This window comes from Callospermophilus lateralis, chromosome 15 (genome assembly GCF_048772815.1).
Source record: "Callospermophilus lateralis isolate mCalLat2 chromosome 15, mCalLat2.hap1, whole genome shotgun sequence".
NCBI classification, from domain to species: Eukaryota; Metazoa; Chordata; class Mammalia; order Rodentia; family Sciuridae; genus Callospermophilus; species Callospermophilus lateralis.
In genome coordinates, this window is record NC_135319.1 from 64,606,943 (window position 1) to 64,634,729 (window position 27,787).

The window sequence follows — 27,787 nt, forward strand, 5'->3', positions numbered from 1 at the left end:
TAGATGAACATCAAGTGATTGAACGAATTAACAAGAGCAGCCCTGGCCTGGGCCAGAAGCAGCTGCATTCCCAGGATGGGCATGTGGCCCCACCTTTAGTGGTGTCCTCTTCTTCCACCTTGTCATCACCTTCCTCGTCCCGTATGATCAGCCGGCCATCAGCGCTCACCTTGAAGCCATGGTCCTTCTTCTTGCTCCGGCCAGGCCCAGGCTGTGTGGCTGGTATGGCAGAATTTGGCATGAGGAGGAGGAAACCCAGTCCTAACCCACTGGCACCCTCCTTAGAACCAACACGCCAGGTCTATGCTCCCAACTGGAAGCCTCTCAGCTTCTATCCACTAGCCTATCACAGAAGGTAGCCCCTGCCCACCCACCAGGAATGCAGCACTAGGGCAAACCCAGCAAGGACCCACTAAGCTCATGGGCCAGCCACTTCTTTCTTACCAAGGACTCGCTGGGCCACCTTGGGATCCAGGAAGTTGAGAGGCTCATCCCCTCCTCCCTCCTTCAGCCATGCCCGGCTCCTCTGTCGTGCCAGCTTCCGCTGCTCCTTGCCCCAGCCTCTTTCTTCCTCCTCATTGTCCTCCTCATCTTCTGAGTCAGCCAAAATCTCCTCAATGCTAAGGATAGAGAAGCCCCAAGTCAGAGCACTCCCTGGAGATGCAGGGGTCAACTGGGCAATGCCTGGACACTCTGGGCTGGAGGAAACCAGGTCCCCAGGACCCCACCATGATCTTACCTGTCACCTTTACTCTGGGCAGGCTCCTCCTTCTCTTCTTCCTCCTCCTCAGCAGCCTGGCTCAAGGCACGGTGCCTCTTGGCACGGGTCTCAGCTTTCCGGATATTTACCAGGACTTTGTGGTACTCCTCAGGCAGCAGCCCCTTCACCAATTCAAACCTGAGAATGGCAAAGAAGGGCTAAAGAGAGGCACTGGCCAGAGAGCACTCCTGAGAGGTAGGAGGTATTCAGGGATCATGGACTCTTCTTCCCTTCAGTCCCTGGGGGGACTAGAAATCCTCAACTCCGGGCTTGCTCCACCCCCACCCCCATTCAAGTGCACACACCCAAACTTGCGGATGAACTTGGTGAATAGGTTCCGAAGCTTCATGCGGAAATGCCGGCGCATGTCATCTGAAAGTTTCCCAATGGCTTCCATCTACCAGGCAGAGCACCAGCGTGTCAGGAGGGTGCTATGCCTTCCATCCCACCCACCTCTCACTGATGTCCACACCAGAGACAAAGCAACCAGGTCCAGCTAAAAGGGGAAGGTTTGAGTAGCTTTCCTGGCTTACCCCTTGGTTCAATTGTGCTTCCAAGAACTCTGAGCAGCCCCATCTTTCCCATAAATCCCCCTTCACAACACAATCCCTGACCACCCTTCCTAAGATGACAGCTTAAGTCCTTTTTTTGAAAAAGGGTCTCACTAAGTTGCCCAGGCTGACCTCAAACTCACAATCCTCCTGCCTCGGTCTCTCAGCACCTGATTACAGGTGTGCACCACCACGCCTGGCTGACTCTAGCCTTTCTGAGCAGTGCTTACACTCTACATACGTTCTCTGACTCTTTACAACACAATGGAACAGATGTTATGACTCCCAATTTATAGATGAGGAAACCAAAGATCAGTGTTACATGGCTGCTGAGTGGCCACAGGGGCAGGAGTCTTACTTGTAGAGCCCATGGAGCCCACTTTGCCTAACATCATAACCAGACCCAAAGATAGCTAAGAAGGACCTGGCAGTCTAATGACTCAACTGGATGGGAGAAACTGGGCAGTGGGTGCAATGGGTTAGAGCTCTGTCCCAGCTTGCTGCAAGCCTGGGTAGGCTCCCCCTGGGCAGGACAAGTCAGTTACCCACTAACAAAGGGTCCTTCGGACCTTTCTGCAACCTAGCACGTGCCCCAGCAGGGTTGTGCTAAGGAACTTTTCCAAACTGGGAATCGAGCTGGGCATGATGGCCCACACCTATAATCCCAAATACTTGGGAGGATCTTCAGAAGGATTGCAAGTTTGAAGCCAGACTGGAAACTTAGCAAGATCCTATCTCAAAAAATAAAAAGAGCTGGGAACATAGCTCAGTAGTAAAGCACCCCTGGGTTCAAAGCCCAGTTTAAAAAAATATAGCACACACACATGTATATATAAAAAAAAAAAAAAAAAAATTAAAAAAGACAAGTGGCCTTGCAGAGGCAGAGACCAGAGTCTGAGTCCTGAGATTGTGACCCTGGAAATCTCTGGCCTGTTTCCTCATCTGTATGAGGAGGGGTTGGCTCTACCCATTGGTCTTTGCTCTGCAGAGCAGTAGCTTCCATGGAGGACACAGGTAAAAGGCAAACTGGGCATTGTGCCCCTCCCTTGCCTTTACCAAGTTGGCACTTCCATACCAAGTCCCTTCCAGGGCTGCTTACTGACCTGCTTCTGCACAAAGCTAGGGCTAAAGAGAAAGTTTTTAATTTGATAGCCTTAAGGCTAGCATGACACCCTAAAGGACATTGCCACCCTCTGTGGGAAAGGGATCCTTACCACTAGCTGCACATGCTTGGCCAGGTGCACCACATCCATGACCACCACGGCCACCTTGATGAAGCCCAGTGCAGACTTGACCACATCACGAGTACGGGAGGCCAGCAGTAGGCACACATTCTCCAGCAACTGCTCTATTGTGCTAGTCCCCATCATCCCTGAGATGAAGAGACCACTGTCAGGAGATACCAGGACCCCACCTGGACCTAAGTCTGCCCAAGGACAGCTCTACCTGCCCTTGCCAAGTCAAAACTTAGTAGAAGCAAACATTTGGAGATTTTTGTGTGCCTGGCAGTTCTAATCACATTCTATGGAGTGCCCTTGTACCCTTTAGTCACCTATGGTGGGTAACTCAAGATAAAAAATGGAGATTCTAGGGCTGGGGTCATAGCTCAGTAGTAAAGTGCTCACCTAGCACATGTGAGACCCTGGGCTTGATCCTCAGCACCACATGAAAATAAATAAATAAAATAAAAGGTATTGTGTCCATCTACAACTAAAAAATTATTATTATTATTTTTTTAAAATGGAGGTTCCAATAGGTTAGTAAAGTTTTTCATCACTTTACATGGCTGGCAGGAGCCAGGAGCAGAACTAAAAACTGGAAGTTTGCCTACTCTATCCTATTCACAACTAACAGGGGACGCAGAGTAGCAGAGCCACACTGTTTCATGCTGGGGCAGGTGTGAGGAGGCAGCCTCAGCATACCCACCAGGGGAGAAGGCAGAGCTATGTGAGAAAGGAGATAGGGAGGCAGGAGGTACCTCCTTACTGCTCTCTGGAATGTTTCCCCATTCTCGTAGCCACCCTGTCCTAGAACACCTTCCTACCTTAAGGGCTTCCCAAGCCTTCAAGGAAGTAAATATTTACCTTTAAACTCAAAAAGGAGGTGGGTCAGGGCCAGGATGCTGCAGCTAACCATGGTCACTGGGCCCACCAGGCCAGGGTAGATCAGGATAAGGTAGCGCTGTAGAGCCTCTGGGGGCAAAAACTAGAATGAGTCACATGAGGACAGGGCCTCCAAAGAGAGGAGCAGCCTGCCTGGGACAGAGCAGGGCAGGGCAGGGAGCTTGCTCCGCGTGTTCCCTTTGACAGCGGTTCTGAGGGAAACTTACCCATCCTACTACAAGCAAAGAATCCCCCTGATTAGCATCACCCAAGCCTCACCTTCCTGGTTAGAGCCGAACCGCAGGAAAGCATGGCCCATCTCCACCAACAGGGCGAAAGCATTCTTCCGAGCACCCACCGACACCTCCTTGGTGCATAGAATCACCTGGCCACGACAGTCCCATTAGCACATATCCTCTGAGTCAGCCACCCTGGGGTGGGTTGCCCAGAGTATAGGGGCAAATAAAGGCACCCATGTGCCCAGGTAGCAAATTGAGCCCACATTCACTGCCCTGCCCATATTATGACAGGCTATTGGGGACCATCCTTTAGGAAACCCACCAAATGCACATATACCCCTCCCACACCTCACCTCTGGGACAAGGGCAGTGATGAACTCCTCATGCTCAGATGACAATTTCTTCACAATATGTATGAGGCACTTCAAACGAGGCTGTGGGCAGGGGACAACAGTCAGGAGCCCCTCTGTGCCAGCCCACAGCCTGCAAACGTCTCCAGTGGCTCCTCTCCCAGTGTCCTCCCAGGAAATAACCCGTCCTCCCTTGGCAGAGCTGGCAGACCAGCACCCTCACCCTCTTGGCGGGAGAGGACGTGCTCCGCAGTGAGTCCAACAAAGTCTTCTTCAGCTCATCCAGGTGGGTCTGCACAAAACGGGCCCCGGGTCCCTGGGGGCTAGCACAGACCTCCTCCAGCACACGGTAGGCCTTCTTCTGAATCCCATGGGCCTTGCTCTGTAGTCAGTGCATGGAGGACAGGGACAGATGAGGAAGGAGACTTGTATCCACCCCTCCTTACAGTGACATTCCCAGAGTGTCCACTGTGGCTTGCACTTGAGGGAACTCAGAGAAGAAGCTAGTCCTACCCATCTAGTCTGGAGCTCATGAAGTCTGACAAGAGGTCTGGTGAAATATGGACACGTTCCATATTCCACCAGTGGCTAATTCCTATGCTGGGCATGGGGACAGTGGGTGGCAAAGTTATTCCACTCACCACCTCTAAATGACGCACATTCTAGCAGCACAGCCTGTGGCCTGCTACTTTTTCTAGCTGGAGCAGCACTGCTCTCCTCCGACCCACTGACTCCCACTGTTCCTGAGATACCAGGGAGCAACCCTGACATGGATCTTTATGTCCACCTTCATGTTCCATCCCAAGACACTTTTCATCCTAACTGCTATTAAACTTTAGCAGTGGGGACAGCTTTCAGAATAGCACCGTTGATCTGAGTTCTGAATGGTGGTCAGTCACAGGGTGAAGGAACCAGCATATGCAAAGGTGCATGTGGCACCTGCTCTATTTGGGACTCTTAAAGCAGCCACATGAGGCTGCAGTGGGATAAGGGTGTGGAGAACTGGAAGGGATAAAGGTCAGCCCAGGCCAAGATGGGCCTAGTGAGTGAGCAGGCAAAGGAGCACGGCCTGTTCTACAAAAGACACCTTAGCTGAAGACGTTGCAATTCAGTTGCCTTGGCACCTACACTGATAGATGGACAGGACAGAGTACAAGGCGAAGCCACTGTAGAAAACAGCAGACTAGACTGATCTGGGCAAGGAGCAAAGGCTGAAGAATAAAGACAGAAACACCTTCTGAAGCCCCATCTCCCCACAGATGAGCTTGTGTGGGGCTTACCTCTAGGTAGGGCCGGATGGTAGAGTATAGCTTGCTGATGGCAGCTTCATCAGCATGAGGAGCCAAGGCCACAACCAGGTCCAGAACAGACAATCTGCTCAAAATAGGAGACAAAAAAAGAATATAAGTGAAGCTGGAGAAGAGGTAAGCTATCAGTGTTCTTATGTTCTGGTTACGAGAACGTGGGAGAAGTCAGGGTGAGGACAGGGGGTCTTTAAGGAACTTGTGAGCAATAATCAACACTAGCACCTAATCAAGCATTCACAATATACCAGTCATAGCTCTGGTGCTTTATAAATGCCAACTCCTTGAAACCTCAAAAAGTATCCAACAGCAGATACTATCATCATGCCCACTTTACAGATCAGAACTCAGAAACAAAGAGTGGGTAAATCATCTGACAAGGCCACACAACCCGTAAGTGGTAGAACTGGGAATTGAACGCAGGCAGTGTTATTTCCAGGGTCCTTGTTTTTCCCTTGCAAGCAAAAGGGCCTCTCAGGAAAAAGGAACTGTCCAACCTCTCAGTATAGCTGGGGCATTCAATATCTTAAGATTTCCCCAAAGAATTTCACAGTGGATCCATAGGGTTTCTGCCATATGCCGCTCTAGCTCCCTGGGCTGCCCAGTTCAAGTGGGGAAACCTGAAAACATTACCTGGTGAAGTCAGAGCTGGCAGGGTCAAGCACCTTCTCACTGGCTTTCTCCAGGAAACCATTCACCAACTAGCAGAACCAGAGAAAAAGAAAGGAGCAGTAGCAGCAGGTCCCAGAGCTACTTCCCCACCATTTAGGAGCCTCAGGCACAACCCAAGCCACATGAGCTGTATGTGGTTCCATCTTCCAGATGGCAGAGACCCATGTGACTTTGGTAGGTGGGGACTCATCTTTTCCAACTTGTCCAACCCAATGATGCTCACCTGAGAACATTTCTCCCACTCCCCCACCAGCACACCTGAGACTCAGTTATGGTGAGGTAGGTTTTGATGGTTTCCAGCACGGCCCGGCGAGGGGCTGGCGTGTCCTCGGCTGCAGTAGGCTGCCCATACAGGTTAAAGAGGATTGGCAGAAAGTTCTTGGCAAAGCGGCTCACTTCAGCACGGTCAGCCTCTGGCAGAAGGACCAAGGTTTGCAGTGAAGGAACATGAGCTGACCCTACTTCAGTAGCCACTGGGGTTGCAGCCCAGAGGTATCTGTTCAGGGGATCTTGTGGCAGGATTTGGAAGCAGTGGGTTTGAAGTTTTCTGTGCCAGGATAGGCTAAGGCCAGGAAAAGAGAGCAGATGCCGAAATGGTCTGGGTTCCTGTGTAGCTCCTACACAGGGGCCTGTGATGCTGACCATGATTCTGCAGCAGGTGTTACACCCTGGGAGCAGAGGTGAATGAGCAAGGGCCTCCTACTAACTAACTCTGTGCGTCTCAAGAGCAGCAGCAAAAGCAGCAACACAGAAGTTAGCACAGAATGTTAGTTTCTGCAATTATGTCTGTCAAATGAGCCACTGCAGGCCAGGAGATGGGGCCAGGGACACCTGCCACCCTCTCACCAGTGCCCACCCCACCACTGGAGCCCACATATACCTGCCTCACAGCCCTTAGTGATGAGGGTGCGCAGGGCCTGGCACACAGTGACTCTCAAGTCCGGGCGCTCACTGATGGCTGTGCCTAGTGTTCTTGCCAAACCTTTGAAGGAGGCAGCCACGTCCGTGGGCCTTGTGCAAAACCCAGGCAATAGGGTCCAGATCTGAGAAGGAAATAATAAAGGAGAGAATAACACTAACAACCCATGCCCCTGTGCTCTCCTCCCCATGCCTCCCCCCACTGACCCTTACCTGCCACTGGAGTGTGTCATAGATCCTGGACTCCACGGTGCTGCCTGCCTGGGCCAGCTCCATTGCTGGAATATGTGAAAAAGACACAGTGTGAACCTGGGCACCATCATGGCCTCATTTGACCAAAACCAAAGGCTCAGGGAGACAAGAATATGGGTGGTTCTCCCTTCTCCATAAATTTATCATAATACTTATTCATTCTAAAATATTAGACCCATGGAAAACAATAATGGAGAGTAATTATAAACAATAACATGGAGAATAATGTCTCTCTATAATCTTACTCCCCCAGGGATGGCTTCTGTTCCTTGTGACTTTTCTTATACTTCTTTAAACATAAGACATAAACCGGACTGTACTATACATATATTTTCTGTAAACTTGTTAATGTGATGATAAAGTTGGTAACATTCATTGAGCTTATTCTACATGGCAGTCTATAATGGCCATTTTATATGGTTATTTCATTTAATCCTCACAATGTAATTATCCTGCCCATTTTACAGATGAGGTGCAGACCCTGGCAAACTAAATAAACTAAATAACCTTGTCCAAAGTCACAGTGCTTTAGCCAAGTTGAAATTTAAATCTAGTTTATTTAACCACAATCTTCTAGGCCATCTATCCCTACCTACTGGTTTGTCTTTCTTTGTATGTTCTGCTTTATTTTTGTGGTACTGGGGACTGATGTCAGGGCCTCACACATGCTCAACCAGTGCTCTACTACTGAGCCACATCCCCAGCCCTCCTTCATCCCAAAGCAAGACTTTACCAGAGCTAACTTAAGTGGAACCCACTGAAAGACACGCAGATTATGTCAGATTCTTTGCTAACAGAAACCACACTGCTAGAAACATCTTTGCATGTACATAAAAGGGAGTATACATCTGTCTTGAGGAAATAGATAACTACACACCAGTTTATATAGACACAAAGAACACTGTCAGGGCTGAAGGTGGAGATGGAGCTTAGTAATGGAGCATGTGCTCAACCCCCAGCATACACACAAAAAAAAATCTTGCTGCCAGTGTCTATAGTCCCTTATATTTTACATATGAAAAAAAGAAAAATTTGAAAGAAAAAATACATTAATGTTTTAGTAATTTTTTTTAGTTGTAGATAGATAAAATATCTTTATTTTATTTATTTTTATGTGGTGTTGAGGATGGAACCCAGTTCCTCGCACATGCAAGGCAGGCGCTATACCACTGAGCCCTAGCCCCAGCCCAAGTAATAATTCTTTAATACATTAATGTTTTAGTAGTAATTCTTTAATTCTTTCTGGTTGGGGGAACTGAGTGTTTTTTTATGTTCCTCTTTAAATGTTTTCTGTATATTCAAACAATGTTTGAAATCAGAAAAAAGAGTTTCTCAACCTTGACACCATGGACATTTTTGGCTACATAATTCTGTGTTGTGGGGCTGTCCTGTGCATTTTAGGATGGTTAGCAGTATCCTTGTCCTATGCCCACTAGATGCCAACGGACCTTTCTCCCAGTTGTGACAATGAAAAATGTCTCCAGGCATTGCCAAATGATCTGTGGGCAGCAAAACCATCCTGCTGTTGAGAACCACTGTCGCAGACCAGGGCAGCAAACTTTCTGTAAAGGGCCCATATTTTAAGCCTTGTAGGTCCTATCATTTCTCTTACAACTATTTAACTTTGTCTGCCATTAAAAAGCAGTATGAGGGCTAGGGATATAGCTCAGTTGGTAGAGTGCTTGCCTCATTTGCACAAGGTCCTGGGTTCAATCCCCAGTAACACACAAAAAAAAGCCTTAATAGAACAGGCATAGCTGTGTTCTCATAAAACTTAAATTAACAAAATGGGCAGCAGGCAGGATAGTTTACCAATGCTGCCCTAGACCCTCAAAATCCAATGAAAACAAAAGCTCCTGCAGCCATCACTAGGCCAAGAAATGTGAAGAAATGTGATCTAGTGCTAGTCTTGTCCCTCATATAGGTCTGGGTCTATGTACCATAGGACACGAGTAGTATACAGAGAGAGAACAAGAAAATGATGGGACGAGAAACCATGTCCCAAAAGAAAGGGAGAGACCCAGCAGTTTGGGAGGCTGAGGTAGGAGGATTGTGAGTTCAAAGCCAGCCTCAGATAAGCAAGGCACTAAGCAACTCAGTGAGACCCTGTATCTAAATAAAATAGGGATGGGATGTGGCTCAGTGCTTGAGTGCTCCTGAGTTCAATCCCTGGTACCAGAGAGAGAGGGAGAGAGTCTGAGGACATGCAGCCAGAAGGACATTCCCTGGAAGTAATGATCATTTTCAAATACTTAAAATACATATGCAAGTGCATCTCTTGGTATACAGAAGTACAAATAGTTGTCCTTCAGCATCCACAAAGGATTGGTTCTAGGACCCCTGTGGATACTACAAAGGGCAGATGCACAAGTCTCTACATTATATAAAGTGGTAGAATATTTGCATACAACCTGCACATATCCTTCCCTTATACTTTAAAATTTTATCTCTAGATTACTTAATACCTAATATAATAGCACATAGGGTTGTGACACTGTATTGTTTAGGTAATAATGACAAGAAAAAGAAGTTAGTACATGTTCAGTAGAGACATAATTCTTTCCCTGAGTATTTCTCATCTGTGGTTGGTTGGATCTGCAGATGCAGAATGCAAAGAATACAGAAGGCCAACTGTATATGTATAAACAAATATAGTATACATTTTGAAAAGTTCATCTCAAGGGCTATCACAAGGAAGAAAAGACAAGACTGTTTCTTGTGATCCACAAGGGAAGAATAAGACCCAAATGGTGGCAGCTCAGCTGGAAGGAGGCCAATGTCTGCTTGCAGAGAGCAAAGTTCTATCCCAGGGACAGAGGCCTGGCCATGCCTCAGAGTGAAGAGGAGGATAAGCCCTGCTGGGGAGGGCACTCAAGCTCTGGCTGGCCAGGTGTTGGCACAGAGATGCTGCCAAACATTCTAAAGATGCATGCCAAACATGCTGGACTCAGAGCCTTTTCTGGCCCCTTCAGCTAGAGCTCCTGGATAATGGGGCCTCAGGCTTTACACAGGAAAGGGTTCCAAACCTTTGCTCTTCAGGGTGTTGGCCAGGGGCAAGAAATAGGTAGTGAAGAAACCAAGTCGTGTTTCCCGGACATGGTCCCGAATGACGGGCAGCAGCCAGCTCCGTGGGAAATCCAGAGTCTCTCTAGAAAGGAGGGAAGAACACAGTGAGGAGGTGACTGCTTGAGGACCTCTCTACACAGACTGGCAGAATTCTTTCCCTGGGAAGAACAAGACGTTGACTCCTGGCATTTCTACAAAGCCAAACAAGACCACACTTACTCAGAGCCATCAATTTCCAGAGGCACAGCCTGTAACACCACCTCAGGTCCCATGCTGGTCACTGCAGCCCCCACTGCCTGATCTAGGGCTGCTGTGTGGGGGAAGTGAGGGGAGAGGCGCAGATCACATAAGGACTGGAGGCACTGGAACAAAAAGATGAGAGGTTACACAGTGAGACGTGCACACAAAGCTGGAGCATGGGTCAGTGGTAGGTTATCTACCTAGCACGTGAGAGGTCCTGGGCTCCATTATCAGTAAGTGCAAGTGTGTGCACACATGCACAAAATAAATGGGTGTTGAACTGGGGGTGTAGCTCAATGGTAGAACACTTGCTTAGCATGACAATGCCCAGGGTTCAATCCCTAACATCACAAAAAAATCCAAAAATAATAAAGTACAGGTGTTTTTTTAATGCTCACAAGGTCACTATAACTAAATCAGCAAAAATTTCCCTTTTTCTCTTATCTGACCTTACTGTAGATCAATGTGGTGAGCAGGGACCCAGACCAGACAGTCTCCAAAAGAATGGGGCTTGGGATTCTGGGCCCAGGGTAAATGCAGTGATAACACACTGTGATAACATCTACTGATGTGTCTGATCCCTCCCCCAAGGCTCAGAATTTTTTAAAATTGATTTCAATTAACAGTTAAAACTAAGAGGTTTCACATGCAAATGTAAATTTCCAATTTACCTTGAAAAATGGTAGGTCTGGCAAAGGCAGATTCACATGCAACACAGAGAATTAACAGGCACTGAGGAGACAGAGAGCTATGCCATCTGGCTCCCAGTTCCCCAGTGTGGCTTTTCATGGACCTTGCTGGTCTTGTGGAGGAAGCCAAGTTTGCTAACCTCAATTAGGTTAGCCATTTGTTCAAGACCCTCCTTCTCAGGGTGACACCTTGTGTCAACCAACAGTGTGGGGAGTCAGTGAGGAAGGCCCCTGAGGTCAGCAGCTATTCCACCTGCTGACCAGGAGTCTGGGCTCTCACCCGCTCCTGGAGCTGGGATCTGCTCAGGATCCCTGGGTGATCCAGGATCATTAAATGATTTATTCTAGACTTGAGTAATCGCCCTAGAGCCTAAGGCTGTTTAAAACACCAACACCATACTCCCTCATTAAACAAAAATCAGAGAATTGAAAAATCAAAGGCAAGGGCAGGAAAGGAAGAATCATAGAGATTCCCTAAGTTGCAAAACCATCAACTCCAGCAAAGACAGGTAAGCAGACATTTGTGTGGCGAGGTACCTCTTAGCTCTCTTCCTGCTCCTCCCTGACTGGTCCAATTACCTTCTTGGGGACACAGTACCTGCATGGGCACTATCAGGGTGGGAGTGGGGAGTGGTATGCAGAGAGCAAATTCCCGTTCCCCTTCTAGGAGCCTTAGTTCAAGGGGCCCAGCAGCTCTCTAGCTCACCTTCTTCATCACAGGATGAGCCTGCCTCCCACATGCCTCAAAGAAGACACTTAGCAGCTGCAACACGGAGCTCCAGGATGCATGGAATTTGTACGTCAAGCCCTCTTCCACCGCCCTGCCAGGGAACAAACAGAGTTAGGGTCATGGTCACATTCACCCATGCACCAACCAAGAAAATCAATGGCTACAAACCTTTGGCTGGCCCCAGCAAAGGCAAGGGGGACAACTAATATTTGGAAAATGTCCACAATGTTTCCTGTGTTGAGTTGAATTTACACACTCTTAGTGCTTCAAGAAAAATCTGTGAGGAAGTAATCTGTTCCATTTTCAGATCAGAAATCTGAGGCCTAGGGTCACTCTGTCAGTGCACTACCCTCCACACTGTGAGAGGAGCCATTCACAGGCACACTGGGCCTACCACACTGGGCCTCCCCAGCCTGTTGTCTGTCATTATCCCATATCTTCTCTGACCTAAGGCAGAATGTATGGTAGGAACAGGTGGCCTGGGCAGAGGGGAAAGCCGCTAGCACTTTCCAGGCTGTGCACACCTTCATGTGTTTCCATGGCTGTGCACCATGTCCCCATGATGTCCATCCACTGGAGGTTTTAGCATGAAGAACTGACAGGGGACAGTGTGGAAAGGAATGTGGCTGTGGGGTAGTTGAAGTTCTTGAAATTTCCTGAAACCCTATCCCAGATGGACAAGAAAAAGGCCTCTGTCCACCATGGAAGAGTCACCATAGCACCAGATCATGAAGCTAAACAGAACCAAAAGAAACACCCAGGCTCCTAGCCTCTTAAGTGGAATTGCTCAAGGGGGCTTGGCACTCAGCTTCCACACTGTCCTGCTGGGAATCAAAGGTGGCTGGTGGGTGTGTCTGTGAATGGCTCCTCTCACAGTGTGGAGAGCAGTACAACACATGGACAAAAGAGAGGTCTCTGAGGTCAGCCTACCACTGGCTGGGTAACCTCCACTTCCTGTCTATAAGATGGGGGTATCAGAGATCTCCTAGCATCATGTGGATCACTAGTAGTTAGAGCTACTGAAAGCTTAACCATGTGCCAGGTACTGTTCTGAGAGCTTTCCTAGAGCTACCTCATTCAGTCTTCACCTTCTTGCTACTCCCCTTTGGCAGACAAAGACCCTGAGATTTACAGAGTTACGCAGTTAAGAACCGAATCAATCCCAGCTCCATGGTAGGAGCTCCAAGGGCAGAGATCCAGAATCCATACTCTTATGCCTCATATTATGGTGCCTCTCCCAGTGTAGGCACTCTGACACAAGCAGTGCTCCAACTCTGAAATCCCGGACTGCCTGATGCCAGGCACCAAGCTCACAGTAAGTGGTAAGTGAAGCACTATGTAGAACATTCTACTACAGCACCCCTCATGCCTTCTTTTTATTTGGAGGGGAGAAGGTTACTAGGGATAGAACCCAGGTGCACTCTATCATTGAGCTACATTTGCAGCTCTTTCTAATTTTGAGACAATTTCTTGCTATTTGCTGAAGCTGGCATTGAACTTGTGATCCTCATGCCTCAGCCTCCAAAGTAGCTGAGATCACAGGAGTGTGGAACCAGGTCCAGCTCCTCATGCAATCTTAACATGGACACCACATGCTCACCTAAACATCTTGGCAATATACTGGGCAGGACCTGAGGTTGAGACAGTCACAGAACCGATGTTAGCCATGTGTGGAGCCACACATTCCTTTAGTAGCTCCTGGGGAAAAAAAAAAAAAAAGAAGACCACAAGCTGTCTAAGTCCCAGGCAGCCCCAGGAGCACTCATCCCTGCTAGATGATTACTTCTGGAAGTAACCTATCTTCCACTGTTAGAACGCCACCAAGACTAAACTGGTGGTCTGAGGTGAGGTGGCAGAACCACTTCTGCTCTCCGCTTCCTTAGCTACAGCTGGAGTTGGGGATGCGGCAGTACCTTGAGAGTCTGGGTGGCAGCTGTCACCACCTGTGAGTGAGGGGAGAGAAGACAGGTCATCGCAGTTCCAAAAAAACGAGGGAGGTGGCCCAGTCCCAGGTCCCGCTGCAACCTGGCAAGACAAAAGTTTTTTTATTGGGCCTGGTCCTCAGCCTCAGAGACTAAGCAACCAAGACTCAACCCTCACAGCCCAGATCCAAATCCAACCACCAACTGCAGGACTCTGTAGGGCCCTTCTGATGGGCCATTTAAAAAAGGTACTCTCATTGAAGTAATAATTACATGCGGTAAAAAAAATTCAAAGAGGTTGTCAGGGTATAGAATGAAGGGCATGCCTTCCTTTACACCCTTCTGGGCTGACCCTCAAATGCACTTCCCAGGGGAAAATCAAAGTTAAATTTATTAAACACTCTTCCAGAAGTCTTCACACATATACCAACATACAAAACAACATTGCTAACCTGTACATAATATTTACCAACCACTGAAATAACAACATACACTCATTCACTTCAACCTTGCAAAAACTACTGAAATTAGTCCTGTTATAATTCCCATTTTACAGATGAAGAAACTGAGACACAGAGAAACATTAAGTCAAATAACTTGCATAAGACCACACAGGTTGGTGTAATGAGGTCAGGATTCATATCTCGTCAACCTGGGTCCAGAGCATATAAATACAAATAATAAGGCCATGTCTACTGTTCTCATTCTTGCTCTTTCTCAATGTATTCTAGAGTTTTTTCATTAGAAGCACATTTCCAATGTCAGAATAGTTTTCAAGGTCTGTATTTAACCTCTCCCCTATGAGACATTAAGTACTAGCTTTTTTGCCAACACCTAATACTACAACAAACATCCTGAGACATGTCCTGGACGCCACTGTGGGCATGCTCCCGCAGAATCCTGAGAAGTAACAAATGGGATGATTTTGCCATTTCCAGCCCTTCCACATGAAAGGTGGTCTGGGGTAGGAAAAAGAACCTGGGCCTAGCTGACCTGGGCTGGAGACTTCCCAGGCTCCTTAGCAGCTGTGTGAGGAGTTATCTCGCATGGCTTTAGCTTCTGGTTTAAAAATCAGGGCTAAAACCTGCCTCATAGGGAAGGTTGATCAGTGAGGTAAAACAAAGAATGTGAAGCACTCAGTATGTACCTGGGCCAGAGCAGGTATGGGAATCCTTCATGTGAGGGAAAGACAGAACCAGCACGGTGTAGCTATAGGACTTACAAGACCCTCGCTCCAGGCAAAGCATGTAGGCCATCATTTTCTTCCAACCTTATTCCAGAAAAGTGGAATTACTATTAAGTGATCATGAATGAATGCAGAAACAGAAAGCAGAACCTAGAAACTGGGTTTGCAGGACTAAAAAACCCAGAGGAGGAAAATATTAGCCTGGGCGGGGTACCACAGAAAAGGGTCCTGACAAAGAAACTGAGCACACAGAATAGCACAACCAGGGAGCAACAAGGACCAGGATGGATCTCAGCCTAAATACAGTGCTCTCCACTGCAGGAGAGGAACCAAACTCTGCTATCAGTGTGCTGCCCTACCATATGCTTCAAAAAAAAATAAGCACTCGTCTCCAGCACACTTGACAAGGAAAAACCAGCAGACCCCAGGAAGGAAGCGGAGTGGTCTCTCCAGCTTCTAGTTCCCATCCCTAACAGCTGTGTCACAGAGCAGACAGCCTGGAGGAAGGCCCCGAGACCTCCTCCACCTCATCCCTACCTGACCAGGTTGATATGGGCTTTCTCCATGACCTTAAGCCAGGCCAACAGGGGTTGTAAATCATTCTCACTTGGGACGTAGTCATACAAGGCCTGGAGGGGGAGACAGAATAAGCAGAAGACTGAGCAAGAACAGTCAGCAGACCCAGTGACGATGACCCCTTACTACCCTCAGGGCACCAGGAATGTCTTGGCCAGAACTCAAGCCCCCTTGGCTTTTCCTGCTCCATCAAGTCCTGCTGGTTCCAATGCTCTGGAAGCAGAGCCTCTAGGAGCAGGAGTTTGGTGCCTCACACACCCTTTGAGTCTGACAAAAACCAGAGCCCTTCTCTGGTGAAACACATGTGAGTACACACACATTTTGCCAACAATTTTGAGGGATTTATGCCCCCTTCCCAAACCCACCCACAGATCTCAAGTTACCAGCACTGCTCCAGATAACTGTGAACAGGTCAGGTTAGAGTTCATGAGGTTAATTAGGTCAATAAAGTCAGGAGGGGCTGGGGATGTGACTCAGAGGTAGAGTGCTTGCCTAGTGTGCACAGGCCCTGGGTTGGATCCCTAGCACCTCCAAAAAAAAAAAAAAAAAAAAAGAGAGAGAAAAAGGCAAGAAAGAGTCAGGGCCCCAATTCCTATGGATATTGATGCTAACTTCGGTGGCCAGACTCCTGACGAAGGGCCTGTCTCCTGACTTCCTCCACCGGAGCAGCCCAGATCATTTCACCCTCATTCTGCAAGCAAGCAGCTGGGCCAGCACAATCAGCACAGCCTCTTAAGGGGCTCACCCAGCAATCACCCCCATCTCCATTTAGGTCTCACCGTGATGACTTGCGCGTTGAGCTCTGCAGACAGGGTGCCCAGGCTGGGCTTGGCATGGAACAGGCTGTGGAAGGCCTGCATGGCACAGGCTGTCACCAGCTAGAGGAGACACACAGGCTTAGAGGAAACTGCAAAGGCTGTCCTAGATCCCTTGACCTCCCATTCTACCCAGTGGGCTAAGGAGGAAGCCACAGGCCCCTTAAAACCCTGAACATGGCCCCCATACCCAGATGCTCTGTCATTTTAGAAAGACAGGGTGGCAGCCACTAGAAAAGATTTTAAACAATATAGGGACTGGGGATGAAGCTCACTGGTACCTAGCCTGCAGAAGGTCCTGCATGTGGATCCCAATGCTACACAAAATAAAACCAAACCAATTCAAATCTTGAAAAAAATTTAAATAATGACAAATGTTTTCAACTAAAACCAAAAAAGCCAGGTTGGGGCATAGCTCAGTGACATAGCACTTGCCTAACATGCGTGAGGCCTTGGGTTGGAACTCAGCACCCCCCCCACACACACACACACTCTAAAGCAGACTACAAATGGTATACCATAATTATAACTATATTTAAATATTTTCTAATATATGTTTAACCAAAGAGAACATGTCCAAATATATCAAATATATATGTATGTATGTGTGTATATATATATATATATTTTTTTTTTTATAAGGCACAGTGAAGCACACCTGTAATCCCAGCTACTCAGGAGGCTGAGGCAGGAGGATCACAAGTTCAAAGCTGGCCTCAGCAAGGGGATGTGGCTCAGTAGTTAAGTGGCCCTGGGTTCAATCCCTGATACCAGAAAAAAATAATTTGTTTTTTCTTTTTTAGGTTTTGGGGATTGAACCCTGGGGCACTTTACCACTGAGTTATATCCTCAGCCTTTATTATTATCTTACTTTGAGACAAGATCTTGCTAAATTGCTGAGGCTGGCTTAGAATTTATGATCCTCTTGCCTCAGCCTCCTAAGTTGCTGGGATCATAGATGCACACACTATACTAGGCTTACTTTTTATTCCACATAATTTCAAGTAATTTTTTTCCTCTCTAAACAATGACCGTGTCATTAATAAAAAGTTTTTAAGGGGCTTGGGGTGGTGGTTCAGTGGTAGAGTGCTCGCCTAGCATGCATGAGGCACTGGGTTCAATCCTCAGCACCACATAAAGACAAACTAATGTATCTACCTAAAACTAAAGATACATAAATAAATAAATATTTTTTTTTAAAAAAAAGTTTTTAAATGCATATATGAACACTACAAGAGAATATACAAATTTCAACACAACTCTGCCAGGCTGGTGAAACGGGATTGTTTCTAAGTCTAAAGCTGCTATACTGACACGCTAGTAAATAAGTAAGAATAAAAAAAAAAAGGTCTAAAGCAGATATAACTATGACTCTGGCTGAAGAAGAGCTTGAGGGGAGCTGATGCTTTACAAGTCCCACTACCAATCCAACCTCATTCTGACTCAATCTCTAAGAGAAGCTTTCAACTGTATCAGGGCTCAGATGGCTCAGCCGGTCCCAACATAGTGGTTGATAAGGTGTCTTTGTTTTAACATAAGAGTAGTAGAGTCAGGGCAAGGAGATCCCAGGTCCTGCTTTTTTGTGGGGACAAGGTCTCAGTATGCTCAGGATGGCTTCAAACTCCTAGGATCAGTTGATCCTCCTGCCTCAGTCTTCTCAGTAGCTGGGACTACAGGCACATGCCATCACATCCACTTTTTGCCCGATCAGTGCGCTCCCCAAATACTACCACCATGGGCCCCCCTTCCTTCCTGTGGCCTGAGCTCACCACATGACTCAAGGTCATGACCCGTAGGAGAGTCTCGCTACAGTTCTTCACTAGGCCTTCCGGGAAGCAAGGCAGCACATCCTTCAGCAGCGTCAGCATGTGCAGAGTAGTGGTGGCCTCCTTGGAGCCTGGCAGACCAAGGGGGATTTTATTATTGATCCTCCTCCACTTCCCATCCACCTGCCCTCAGGCTGGCTTCCCACCTCCAGACTTCTCAATCTCCTGGATGCAGAACTTGGCAGTGGAGACGGCAGCAGGATGGTGAGCAGGGGCTTTTTCACCAAACATGAATTCACTGCCCTTAAGAATTGAGCACACTCCATGCTGGGCAGCCTTCCGGATCTAAGGAGCAAGGAAAAAGGGGGACAAGGCCAATCGGCATTATGCCAACATCTTGGGTGGTTGGCAAAATCACAACCAAGCTTTGTTTTGTTTGCAGTATGGGGGATGGAACCCAGGGCCCTGTACATGTTAAGCAAGCACTCCAACACTGAGCTACACCCCCAGCCCTATTTGCTTTGAGATAGGATCTTGCTAAGCTATCTGGGCTAGCCTCAAATTATGATCCTACTGCTTCAGCTTCCCAAGCAGCTGAAATTATAGGCATGTGCCACTGTGTCTGGCTCAACACCAAGCTTTGACTATGTACTATGGACCCAGTGCTAAATCAGGGCTTTCTTGTGGTTGACTCCTGAGCTCTCTACTATTTCATCTCTGAGAGGGTCTTCACCTTTTAGACAGAGATTTATTCATTCAATCATCCAGCAAATGCTGAGTGTCACCCAGCCAAGCACTGCTCTAGGTGTGAGCAAACCAGCAGTGAATAGGGCAGACAAATCACATTCTACTTGAGAAAGAAAAAGCAAAAGCAGCTGGGGATATGGTTCATTGGGAGAGCCATTACCTAGCATTCATGAAGACCTGGGTTCCATTCCCAGTACCACAAAACAAAACAACAAAGACAAAACGTTACACTATGCACATGTATAAATATACCACAGTGAATTCTACCATTATGTGTATCTATAAATCACCAATTAAAAATATATAATTTTTAATTATATATTTTTATATATAACTAAATAGACAGTGAGTTAAAAAAAAAAGGGGAATAGGAGAGAGGAGAGAGAAAGGGGGGTCACCAGGGACTGAAACAGAGGAAATTAAATTCCATGCATGTATGATTATATTAAAATGAACTCAATTATTATGTTCAACTATACTGTACTAACAGAAGCACAAAAGAAAAAAAAAAAACAAATATACATCAGAAGAGAAGTAGTCTGAAGATAATAAAATAGGGTTGCTACTTTGTTGTTGTTGTTTTTAGTTGTAGATGGACACAATACCTTTATTTTATTTATTTTTATGTGGTGGCGGGGATCTAACCTAGTGCCTCACACTTGCTAGGCAAGCGCTCTACCACTGAGCCACAACCCCTAGGGTTGCTACTTTTTATAGGATGGTCAGGAAAGTATCAACCAGTGAAGTGACATTTCAAGCAGAGAATGGCAAAATCAGACCTAAATCTGGTGAGGGAAAGATGTGAACACATATGTAAGGAGGCACGAGACTCTGGGCTCACAGTGCTTAGCACAGTGGGGAATGCTGGCAATAATTATTATTATATACCTCCTGCCTAAATTTCTGGAGGAAACAGAGAGAGGAATCACCACTTTCTAAATACCTGCTTATAAGCCAGGAATAGCACCAGGCCTATTAACACTGGAGAGTGCCCATGACCCTGCAGCAAGGTTGGGATTCTTATCCCTATTTTATAATTATGAAGCCATGGTTTAAAGACTTTAATTTAACTTGTCCAAGGTGACACCACAGCAGTGACTCCAGAACCTCTACAGTGCTATCCTCCCTGCCAAGGTAAAGAAACATGTTGAGAGACCAATGTGTCAACAGGTCACTCAGTCTCATCACTGCCTGAAGAGGTACCAGAGAGACTCAGAAGGGCCTGACAGTGAACCTGCTGCTGGAGAAGGGGCTGTCCTTCATCTTCCAGATTCATGCGGTTGACTTGGAGGCAAGAAGTATAGCCTTGAACAAAAGCTCCTCAGGGGCTCCTCCCCAATCCCTTCAGAGAGGCTAGCTTCCCTCCCCATTCTCTGGGGACCCAGCAGTCTCACCTTGGGCTTGGCATGCACAGTGAAGCTCAGCAGCCCATGGTACACCTGAAGGGTCACAGGGTAGCCCCAGGCTTCCAAGTCTTGCTTCCGCAAAAGGGTGGCCAGGCAGGAAAGGACCTTGAAGAAGAAAGTCAGAGTTTCTCAGCTCCACCAGCCTCATCCAGGAGGGAAAAGAGGCCGGATTCTCACCAACTAAAGAAAATGCCCAAGAGATCTGTCTAAGGATCCACAGAGTGTCTAAACACCTCCCAGGGGACAGCTACACTTTAACCAAACCCAATGGGATCTAGAACACACAGACACTGACCCATCGGAGGGCAGAGGTGGAGCTGCTGCTGGCCTGGGCAGACATGATGTCCATGAAGGCCTTGGAGGTATCAGAGAACTTCTTAATGAGTACAGGGCTGGGCACGCTGTAGGAACAACAGAGAAGGTCACCCCAGAGAGGCATGTGAAGAACAGCTGGTGCAGGCTTTGTTGGTACAAAGGAGGAAGCTGGACCCAGGAAAGGGCACGGCTGGCCCAGCCACTCAGCAAGTTAACTAGAGTCATACTTCCTTACCCTGGGTTTGGCACACTTTCGACGATACCTGAACTCCCAGTTCTCTCACCTTCCCCAGCACCCAGAAGATGGGTCACTATAAGCTCTCTTGAGTCCTCTCAGCCCCTCTCTGGCTGCACATCTCCACAGAGCCTGATGCCAATGTTCCAGTCCATTTCTCCTGCCCTCCTCATTGCTCCAGGGTTACCCACTCCCAAGGCACCAACATTCACTCCAATGTGTGATAGCCCAAGTCAAGTCCAGAGCCCAATGTTGTAGAATGCTTCCAGATATTCTTTAAATTCTGATTTTATTTTTAAATTTCTTTTTTTTAAAATATTTTATTTACACTTCAGTTTTCGGCAGACAAAACATATTTGTTTGTATGTGGTGCTGAGGATCGAACCCAGGGCGCACCCATGCCAGGCAAGCGCGCTACCGCTTGAGCCAAACCCCCAGCCCCATTCTTAAATTTCTTATTGTGCTAAAATACACATACACAGAATTTATCTTAAACACTTTGGAGCATACAGTTTGGTAGTTTTAAGTATATTTTCATTATTGTGCAACCAATCTCCAAAACACTTTCATCTTGAAAATCAAGTACCTTATTTAAAGAACAGTTCCCTAATTCTGTTCCTCCTGTCCACATTCCCAACCCCCTCCATAAAGAGACCTGGCATTCAAGCAGGAATTGGGACTCACCGCTTCAGGACAAGGTTCAGTAGGTAAGCAACAGCAGCCAGCGACTCTGGGGACTCCACTGCTTCCATTGTTGTCATCTGAAAGCCAGATTGAAGGAGTGAATGGATAAAGTGTCACACTACTCAACAGGAAAGCAAGAGGGAGTAGCCACATGCCCCCCCAAAATAGTTATGACCCAGAACTATGGTTTCAGAAGTTCCAATATCAGCTCTGCCATTGTGTAACTTTGGCCAAGTATCCTATCCTATTTGTGACTCAGTTTATTCATTTGGAAAATAGAGATGAGAATAGTATCAGTTGCAAAACGACATTTCAGTCAATGATAGACCACATATAGGGACAATGGTCCCAAAAGAATATATCACCTAGTGATACTGAGCTGTCTTAGTTTGTGTAAGTACACTCTATGATGTTCATACATGAGGAAATTGGCCAGCAACAGTTTTCAGAAGGTATCCTTGTTGTTAAGTGACACACGACTATGCTACAAGCCTTATAAGTTGTGAGGTTCAATTGAATTAACATATGTAAAGTACTAAGAATATTACTTGGCACATGATAAACCCTATACTGCCATCTTATTTACTTCATTTTTCTGGAAAAGGGTTGGCAACTCCCCCTCTCAAAAAAAGTTATTTCCAAATAATAAATATTTTATACTTTAGAGGCTAACATATGATCTTTGTTGCATATTCTTTTTTGTATATGCTTAATAATCCTTTATAAAATGTAAAAATCAGCTGGACAAAGTGGCACACACCTACAAGCCCAGCTACTTAGGAGACTAAGGCAGGAGGATTGCAAATTCGAGACCAGCATAGGCAACTTAATGAGACCTTGCCTTAAAAAAAAAACAGGAGGTGGGGGAAGGGATGCAATTCAGTGGCAGAGCACTCTCAGGTTCAATCCCTAGAACCAGTAAAGAAAGAAGAAAGTAGTAGCCAGGCATGATGGTGCATGCCTGTAATCCTAATGACTCAGGAAGCTGTGGTAGGAGGTTAGAAAGTTTGAGACCAGTTCAGTGACTCAGTGAAACCCTCTGCAATTTAGTAAGGTCCTCTTTCAAAATAAAAAATAGAAAGGGCTGAGAATGTACTCAGTGCTAAAGCACCCCTGAATTCAATCCCTATTATGGGGGGGGGGGGGCGCGGAGGAAAGAGGGCAGGGGGAAGAACAGTGGATTTTTGTGTTAAAAGAAAAAAAAAAACCTCCAGCCTTACCAAGTCGCCTGAGCACAATGGAGGCACTTTCACCTGTTCAAAGTTGTCCTTTTCTGTCCCTATAGGCCAGGGACACCTGTCTGCTCTCTGTAGTCTGACTAACCTATTGACCCAGGTGCACCCACTCACCAGAGCAGCAAAGTACTCAGTCTCCGTCTCCTTCCCTCCCTGGGAGCGAATCACCTCGGTGACAGCAGCCAGAACTGCACAGATCTGCAAGAGAAAGAAGGCACCTGTGATATATCTGGAAGCTACTCCGATCTGGGTGGGCTTCCCTTTCTTCACAAACTAAAATCATAAAGCCTAGAGATGGACAAGCACTCAGAGCTGGGGTACACCCCATAGGTCTAGCAAACTGAAAAACTCAGAACATGAATGCTAAAATTTCACTTCAAAGACTCCATTTCTAATGAAGGAAAGGGAGAGGGAATGAGAATAGGAAAGACAGTAAAATGAATCAGACATTACTATCTTATGTACATATATGATTATACGACCAATGTGATTCTACATCATGTACAACCAGAAGAATGAGAAGTTATACTCCATGTATATATGTCAAAATAAATTCTACTATCATGTATAATTAGAATTTTTTTTCAAAAAAATAATCCATTTCTTATAGAAATACCTGCACAAATGTGTAAAGATTTTTGCACAAGTATGTTCACTACAACAAATTGGAACACCCAAGCAGTCATCAACAGTGGATTAATAATGTACTATTATTATTTGATAATGACAAATTTAAATGCTGTACAGTCATTGAAAAGAATGAGTTACAAATATGTACTTTCAGTGTATTTTCTATACTGTTCAATGGGGAAAAGTTGGAGAACAATGGACATAAAACAATTATATTTTGGTAAATCCAAATAACCAAATATGTAAAAAATACACACAAAAAAACTCCTAGAACAGTAATGTTGACAAGAAGAACGGAATACTTGAAATGTAGCTGCTGGGACGAAAGAACTGAATATTTCTTTTTTTTTTTTTTCTTTTTAATTTTTTTTAGTTGCAGATGGACACAATATCTTTATTTTTATTTATTTATTTTTATGTGGTGCTGAGAATTGAACCCAGGGCCTCACACATGTGAGGCAAGAGCTCTACCACTGAGCTACAACTCCAGCCCCAAGAATAGATTTATTTATTTATTTATTTATTCATTTATTTTTTAGAGAGAGAGAGAAGGTGAGGGAGAAGGACTGCTTAAGCTTAGAAGTTTCAGGCCAGCCTGGACCACACAGCAAGACCCTCTCTTAGAGGAGGGGTGGAAAAAGCTCGTTTTAAAAAATATTGGTTGTATATTAAAATAATAATAATGATGTACCAGGTTAAATAAAATATATTAAAATTTGCCAGGCATGGTGGTATATATCTGTTATCTCAGCTACTTGGGAGACTGAGGCAAGAGGATTGCCATCCTGGGCAATTTAGATCCTGCCTCAAAATAAAAAACAAAAAAAGATCTAGGAGTATAGCTCAGTGGTGGAATATCCCTGGGTTCAATACTCACTACCACTGAAAATTGAGGGGAAAAAAATAACAGATTAATTTCACCTGTTTCTTTTTTTAATGTAGCTACTAGAAATTTTTCAATTATACAGTGGCTCCCTTTACATCACTGTGCTATCTATTTATTTATTGGTCCTGGGGACTGAAGTCAGGGCCACTCAACCACTAAGCCACATTGTCAACCCTATTTTGTACTTTGAGACAGAATCTCACTGAGTTGCTTAGCACTTGCTTTTGCTGAGACTGGCTTTGAACTCATGACCCTCCTGCCCCAGCCTCTCCAGCTGCAGGGGCCACCATGCCTGGCTAGGTCATTTATTTAGGACCCATATACAATAGCCATGGGGAAGAGTCAAATTGGGAGAATAACTATCACATTTTATTCTATTGACATTACCTTAAATTTCAACATTTTTCATTTAAACAATGATAACTACAGATACACATAACTTTAAAGTATAAATAGAACTATAAAGGTAAATAAAATTTAATTTTGCTAAATAAGACATTTTTATAGTCACTCTTACTCAGCATTAATTAATTCAACAATTGACATATTTTCAATGTTTCTTGAAAATATTCTATGTACAATGTTCTAGGTTAGGTATAGGTGTGGAGACAAATGTCTGGAAAATATTCCTCAGAACTTTATACTTCAGCAGGGAAAATGTTCTTACAAAAAGTGGAAAGTGAAACCTGCCCTAGGAGGAATTAATATGTAAGGAACATAGAGGGTAGGAGACATGACACATCATTCAGAAACCAGCTGCTGTCACCAAGACTGGAGGAAAATAAAACGCATGAGCCTGGCCTCTCCTCCGTTTCCCACACCCTTCTCAGCCTCCCTACCTCCTTGTGGGCCGCTGAGTTGGACTCCCAAAAGCGCTGTACTTTGCTGAAGGTGACATTTGTGCAGTCAGAGAGACCACTGAGGAAGGTGCCCGAGGACTTCTGGGTAAGAGCCAGCTCCTCATCTTCGTCCATGGCCGTCTCGGGGGCTTCCCCTTTGCCCAAGCGCAGGGATCCTGACTGCAGCTCATTGTGCAGCTTCACAGCATCAACTGTCAGGTCGCTCTTGCCTGAGAACCAGAGGCACAAGGTAAGGCCCCGCACTTCTATCCAAACCTCCTTTTGGCGACAAAACAGACAACCCTGTGAAACAAAGCAGCCTAGGTCTGGTCCCCTATCCCCTACCCGGCGAGGCTGAATTCTGAACACGATCTGCCTTGTCGCCCACTGTGTGCCTAAAACTTAGAAAGCCAATGTTAAAGGGAACCCTCCCCGACAGTTCCCTTGCACCGCTGACATAAGCATCCATGGGAGTCGTCCGGGAGTTAAAAAAAAAAACAAAAAAACAAAAACTTAGCTGTAGATGAGATGCACACAATAACTTTATATTTTTATTTTTTTACGTGGTGCTGAGGATCGAACCCAGTGCCTCACACATATGAGGCAAGCGCTCCACCACTGAGCCCCAGCCCCAGCCCCCAAGTTTAAGTTACAGTCCTGTACCCTGGGCAAGTCATTTCTCCACTGTGGACACTTTCCGCGTCTGTGAAACGGAAGGGCTGCCTTCACAGTGAGTTTCAGATCAGACAACCTAAGACGTGAAAGTCCCAATACCTGGGCCCCGGACCTCGAGAGGACCCGGACCCGCCCAGATTCAGGCCAGTTCAAAACAAGGAGGCGGCCCTGCTCGGGTCTCAGGGACCGGTTACCTGAGGGCGGGCTGAAGAAGCGGCTGCGGGCAGCCTGGCGGTGGCGACAGATGGCGGGATTGCTGTCACTGCTGTGGCCTTTCTTCCAGCGCTTCAATTTAGCTGACACACCTGAGGGCAACTTCCCCGAGCGACCCATGTTAACTAAACCGTGGTTCCCAGCAAGCCCAGGGAACCGGGTCTCAGAGACGCAGAAACACGCAGAGAATCCACGTGGGTGCTCGGTGCCCTCACTTCCTCTTCCTCTGACATTACTTCCGGAATTGCATGCGTTACTATGGCAAAACAGTCAATATCCGGTTTTACGTTTGCTCTTTCCTTCAGAGCCCGGGGGACTCCCGGAGTAGAGGTGTTGCTAGAAAAGAAGTTCTGTTGCTAGGAGTTCTCTGGTATCTTACTCCAGGGCCACGCCAAGAGACTCCTGGCCCTAGGAGGGAGCCTTATAAAACTGGAATTCCTTTGAAGGTTAAAAAAAAAAAATCTACATTTCCATGACTTTAGGAAAAAAATCTGATTTCGAAAGAGTTGAGACCTGTCCAAACCTGAAAGTGTGAACATGAGTTTGGCCTGCAGAGAGAAAAAAAGCAGCCAGTTGTGTTCTAGATTTGCTTTGCAAATTAAAAATTAAAACTACAATGAAATGACACTACGTACCCACCAGAACGGCTAAAATTAAATTGATTATTGATTGTAGTCTGGTGCAGTGGTGCATGCCTGTAAGCCCAGAGACTTGGGTGGCTCAGGCAGGAGGATCACAATAAACTAAAGCCAGCCTCAGCAACTTAGCATGGCCCTAAGAAACTTAGGTTGTGTTTTTTTTTTTTTGTTTTTTTTTTGTTTGTTTGTTTGTTTGTTTTTGTTTTTTTAGTGAGACCCTGTCTCAAAATATTTTTTTAAAAAAGGTTGGGAATGTGGCTCACTAATAGAGTGCCTCTGGGTTAAATCCTCAGTACCCAGGGCTAGGGCTGTAGCTCAGTGATAGAACACTTGCCTAGCATGTGTGAGGCTCTGGGTTTGATCCTCAGCACCATATAAAAAATAAGTAAATAAAATAAAGGTATTGTGTCTATCTACAACTCAAATTTTTTTTTTAAGTTAAAAAACATCCCCAGTTACCCCCCCCCAAAAAAAAGAATTAAAAAATGATTAGTGATACTAATGTTGGTAAGGATATGGAACAACTGGCTATCTATATAGTGGGAGTATAAAATTGATACAATCACTTTGTTAAACTATGTGGTGGTGTCTACTAAAACTGAACATAATCCTACTCTACAATCCAGCAATTAATTCATGTATATACACCAATAGAGATGCTTACTTAGAGAAAGAAGAGGATATTCATAATAATCCAGTACTGGAAATAATAAAATAAATTTTTATCCATTTTACTGTTAATAGTTTACCGATATATAATGAATCACTATAGCATTCAACCATACACATCAACTTCTACATAGTAACTGCAATGAGAAAGAACAAACTACTACTATGTGCAACGGCACCTATTGTCTAACTTGAATGAAAGACTCCAGACACAAAAGAATGCATGTTGCATGATTCCATTAGATAGTTCAAAAGCATAACTAATCTACATTAGGAGTTGGTATAAAAGGTGTAGTTATTTCATCATCTTTTGGAGTTTATGTGGATATGTTCACTGAGAAATAATTCATTGAGCTGTGAGCTTATAATTTGTATTCTTGTCTGTATAAATCTTACACTATCTAGGTGGACTGAAAATAGAAAGGATTTGTGCACACAGAGAAGAAGGAGCTTAAACACTGTTAATGTAAGAAAGCA

At 45.8% G+C, this 27,787-nt stretch overlaps 1 protein-coding gene across 1 annotated transcript in view; it reads right to left on the minus strand.

The window, feature by feature from the left end:
• Positions 1 to 26,202, minus strand: part of Rrp12 (ribosomal RNA processing 12 homolog) — a 33,320-nt gene extending 7,118 nt beyond the window's left edge. Inside the window, exons 1-29 of the mRNA XM_076834669.1 lie at positions 25,985 to 26,202; positions 25,116 to 25,345; positions 22,875 to 22,958; positions 21,526 to 21,602; positions 20,587 to 20,692; positions 20,280 to 20,396; positions 18,345 to 18,483; positions 18,142 to 18,269; positions 16,337 to 16,435; positions 15,519 to 15,610; positions 13,787 to 13,898; positions 13,474 to 13,571; positions 11,850 to 11,964; positions 10,434 to 10,576; positions 10,175 to 10,296; positions 7,110 to 7,174; positions 6,859 to 7,021; positions 6,237 to 6,391; positions 5,940 to 6,007; positions 5,283 to 5,376; positions 4,226 to 4,384; positions 4,006 to 4,086; positions 3,693 to 3,798; positions 3,396 to 3,503; positions 2,526 to 2,683; positions 1,066 to 1,157; positions 740 to 898; positions 445 to 620; positions 94 to 219 (exon numbers count right to left, since the gene is read on the minus strand). Coding sequence (XP_076690784.1) covers positions 94 to 219; positions 445 to 620; positions 740 to 898; positions 1,066 to 1,157; positions 2,526 to 2,683; positions 3,396 to 3,503; positions 3,693 to 3,798; positions 4,006 to 4,086; positions 4,226 to 4,384; positions 5,283 to 5,376; positions 5,940 to 6,007; positions 6,237 to 6,391; positions 6,859 to 7,021; positions 7,110 to 7,174; positions 10,175 to 10,296; positions 10,434 to 10,576; positions 11,850 to 11,964; positions 13,474 to 13,571; positions 13,787 to 13,898; positions 15,519 to 15,610; positions 16,337 to 16,435; positions 18,142 to 18,269; positions 18,345 to 18,483; positions 20,280 to 20,396; positions 20,587 to 20,692; positions 21,526 to 21,602; positions 22,875 to 22,958; positions 25,116 to 25,345; positions 25,985 to 26,123 — 3,511 coding nt within the window. The 5' untranslated portion in view covers positions 26,124 to 26,202. The remainder of the gene's footprint in view (positions 1 to 93; positions 220 to 444; positions 621 to 739; positions 899 to 1,065; positions 1,158 to 2,525; positions 2,684 to 3,395; positions 3,504 to 3,692; positions 3,799 to 4,005; positions 4,087 to 4,225; positions 4,385 to 5,282; positions 5,377 to 5,939; positions 6,008 to 6,236; positions 6,392 to 6,858; positions 7,022 to 7,109; positions 7,175 to 10,174; positions 10,297 to 10,433; positions 10,577 to 11,849; positions 11,965 to 13,473; positions 13,572 to 13,786; positions 13,899 to 15,518; positions 15,611 to 16,336; positions 16,436 to 18,141; positions 18,270 to 18,344; positions 18,484 to 20,279; positions 20,397 to 20,586; positions 20,693 to 21,525; positions 21,603 to 22,874; positions 22,959 to 25,115; positions 25,346 to 25,984) is intronic.
• Positions 26,203 to 27,787: the final 1,585 nt, after the last annotated feature.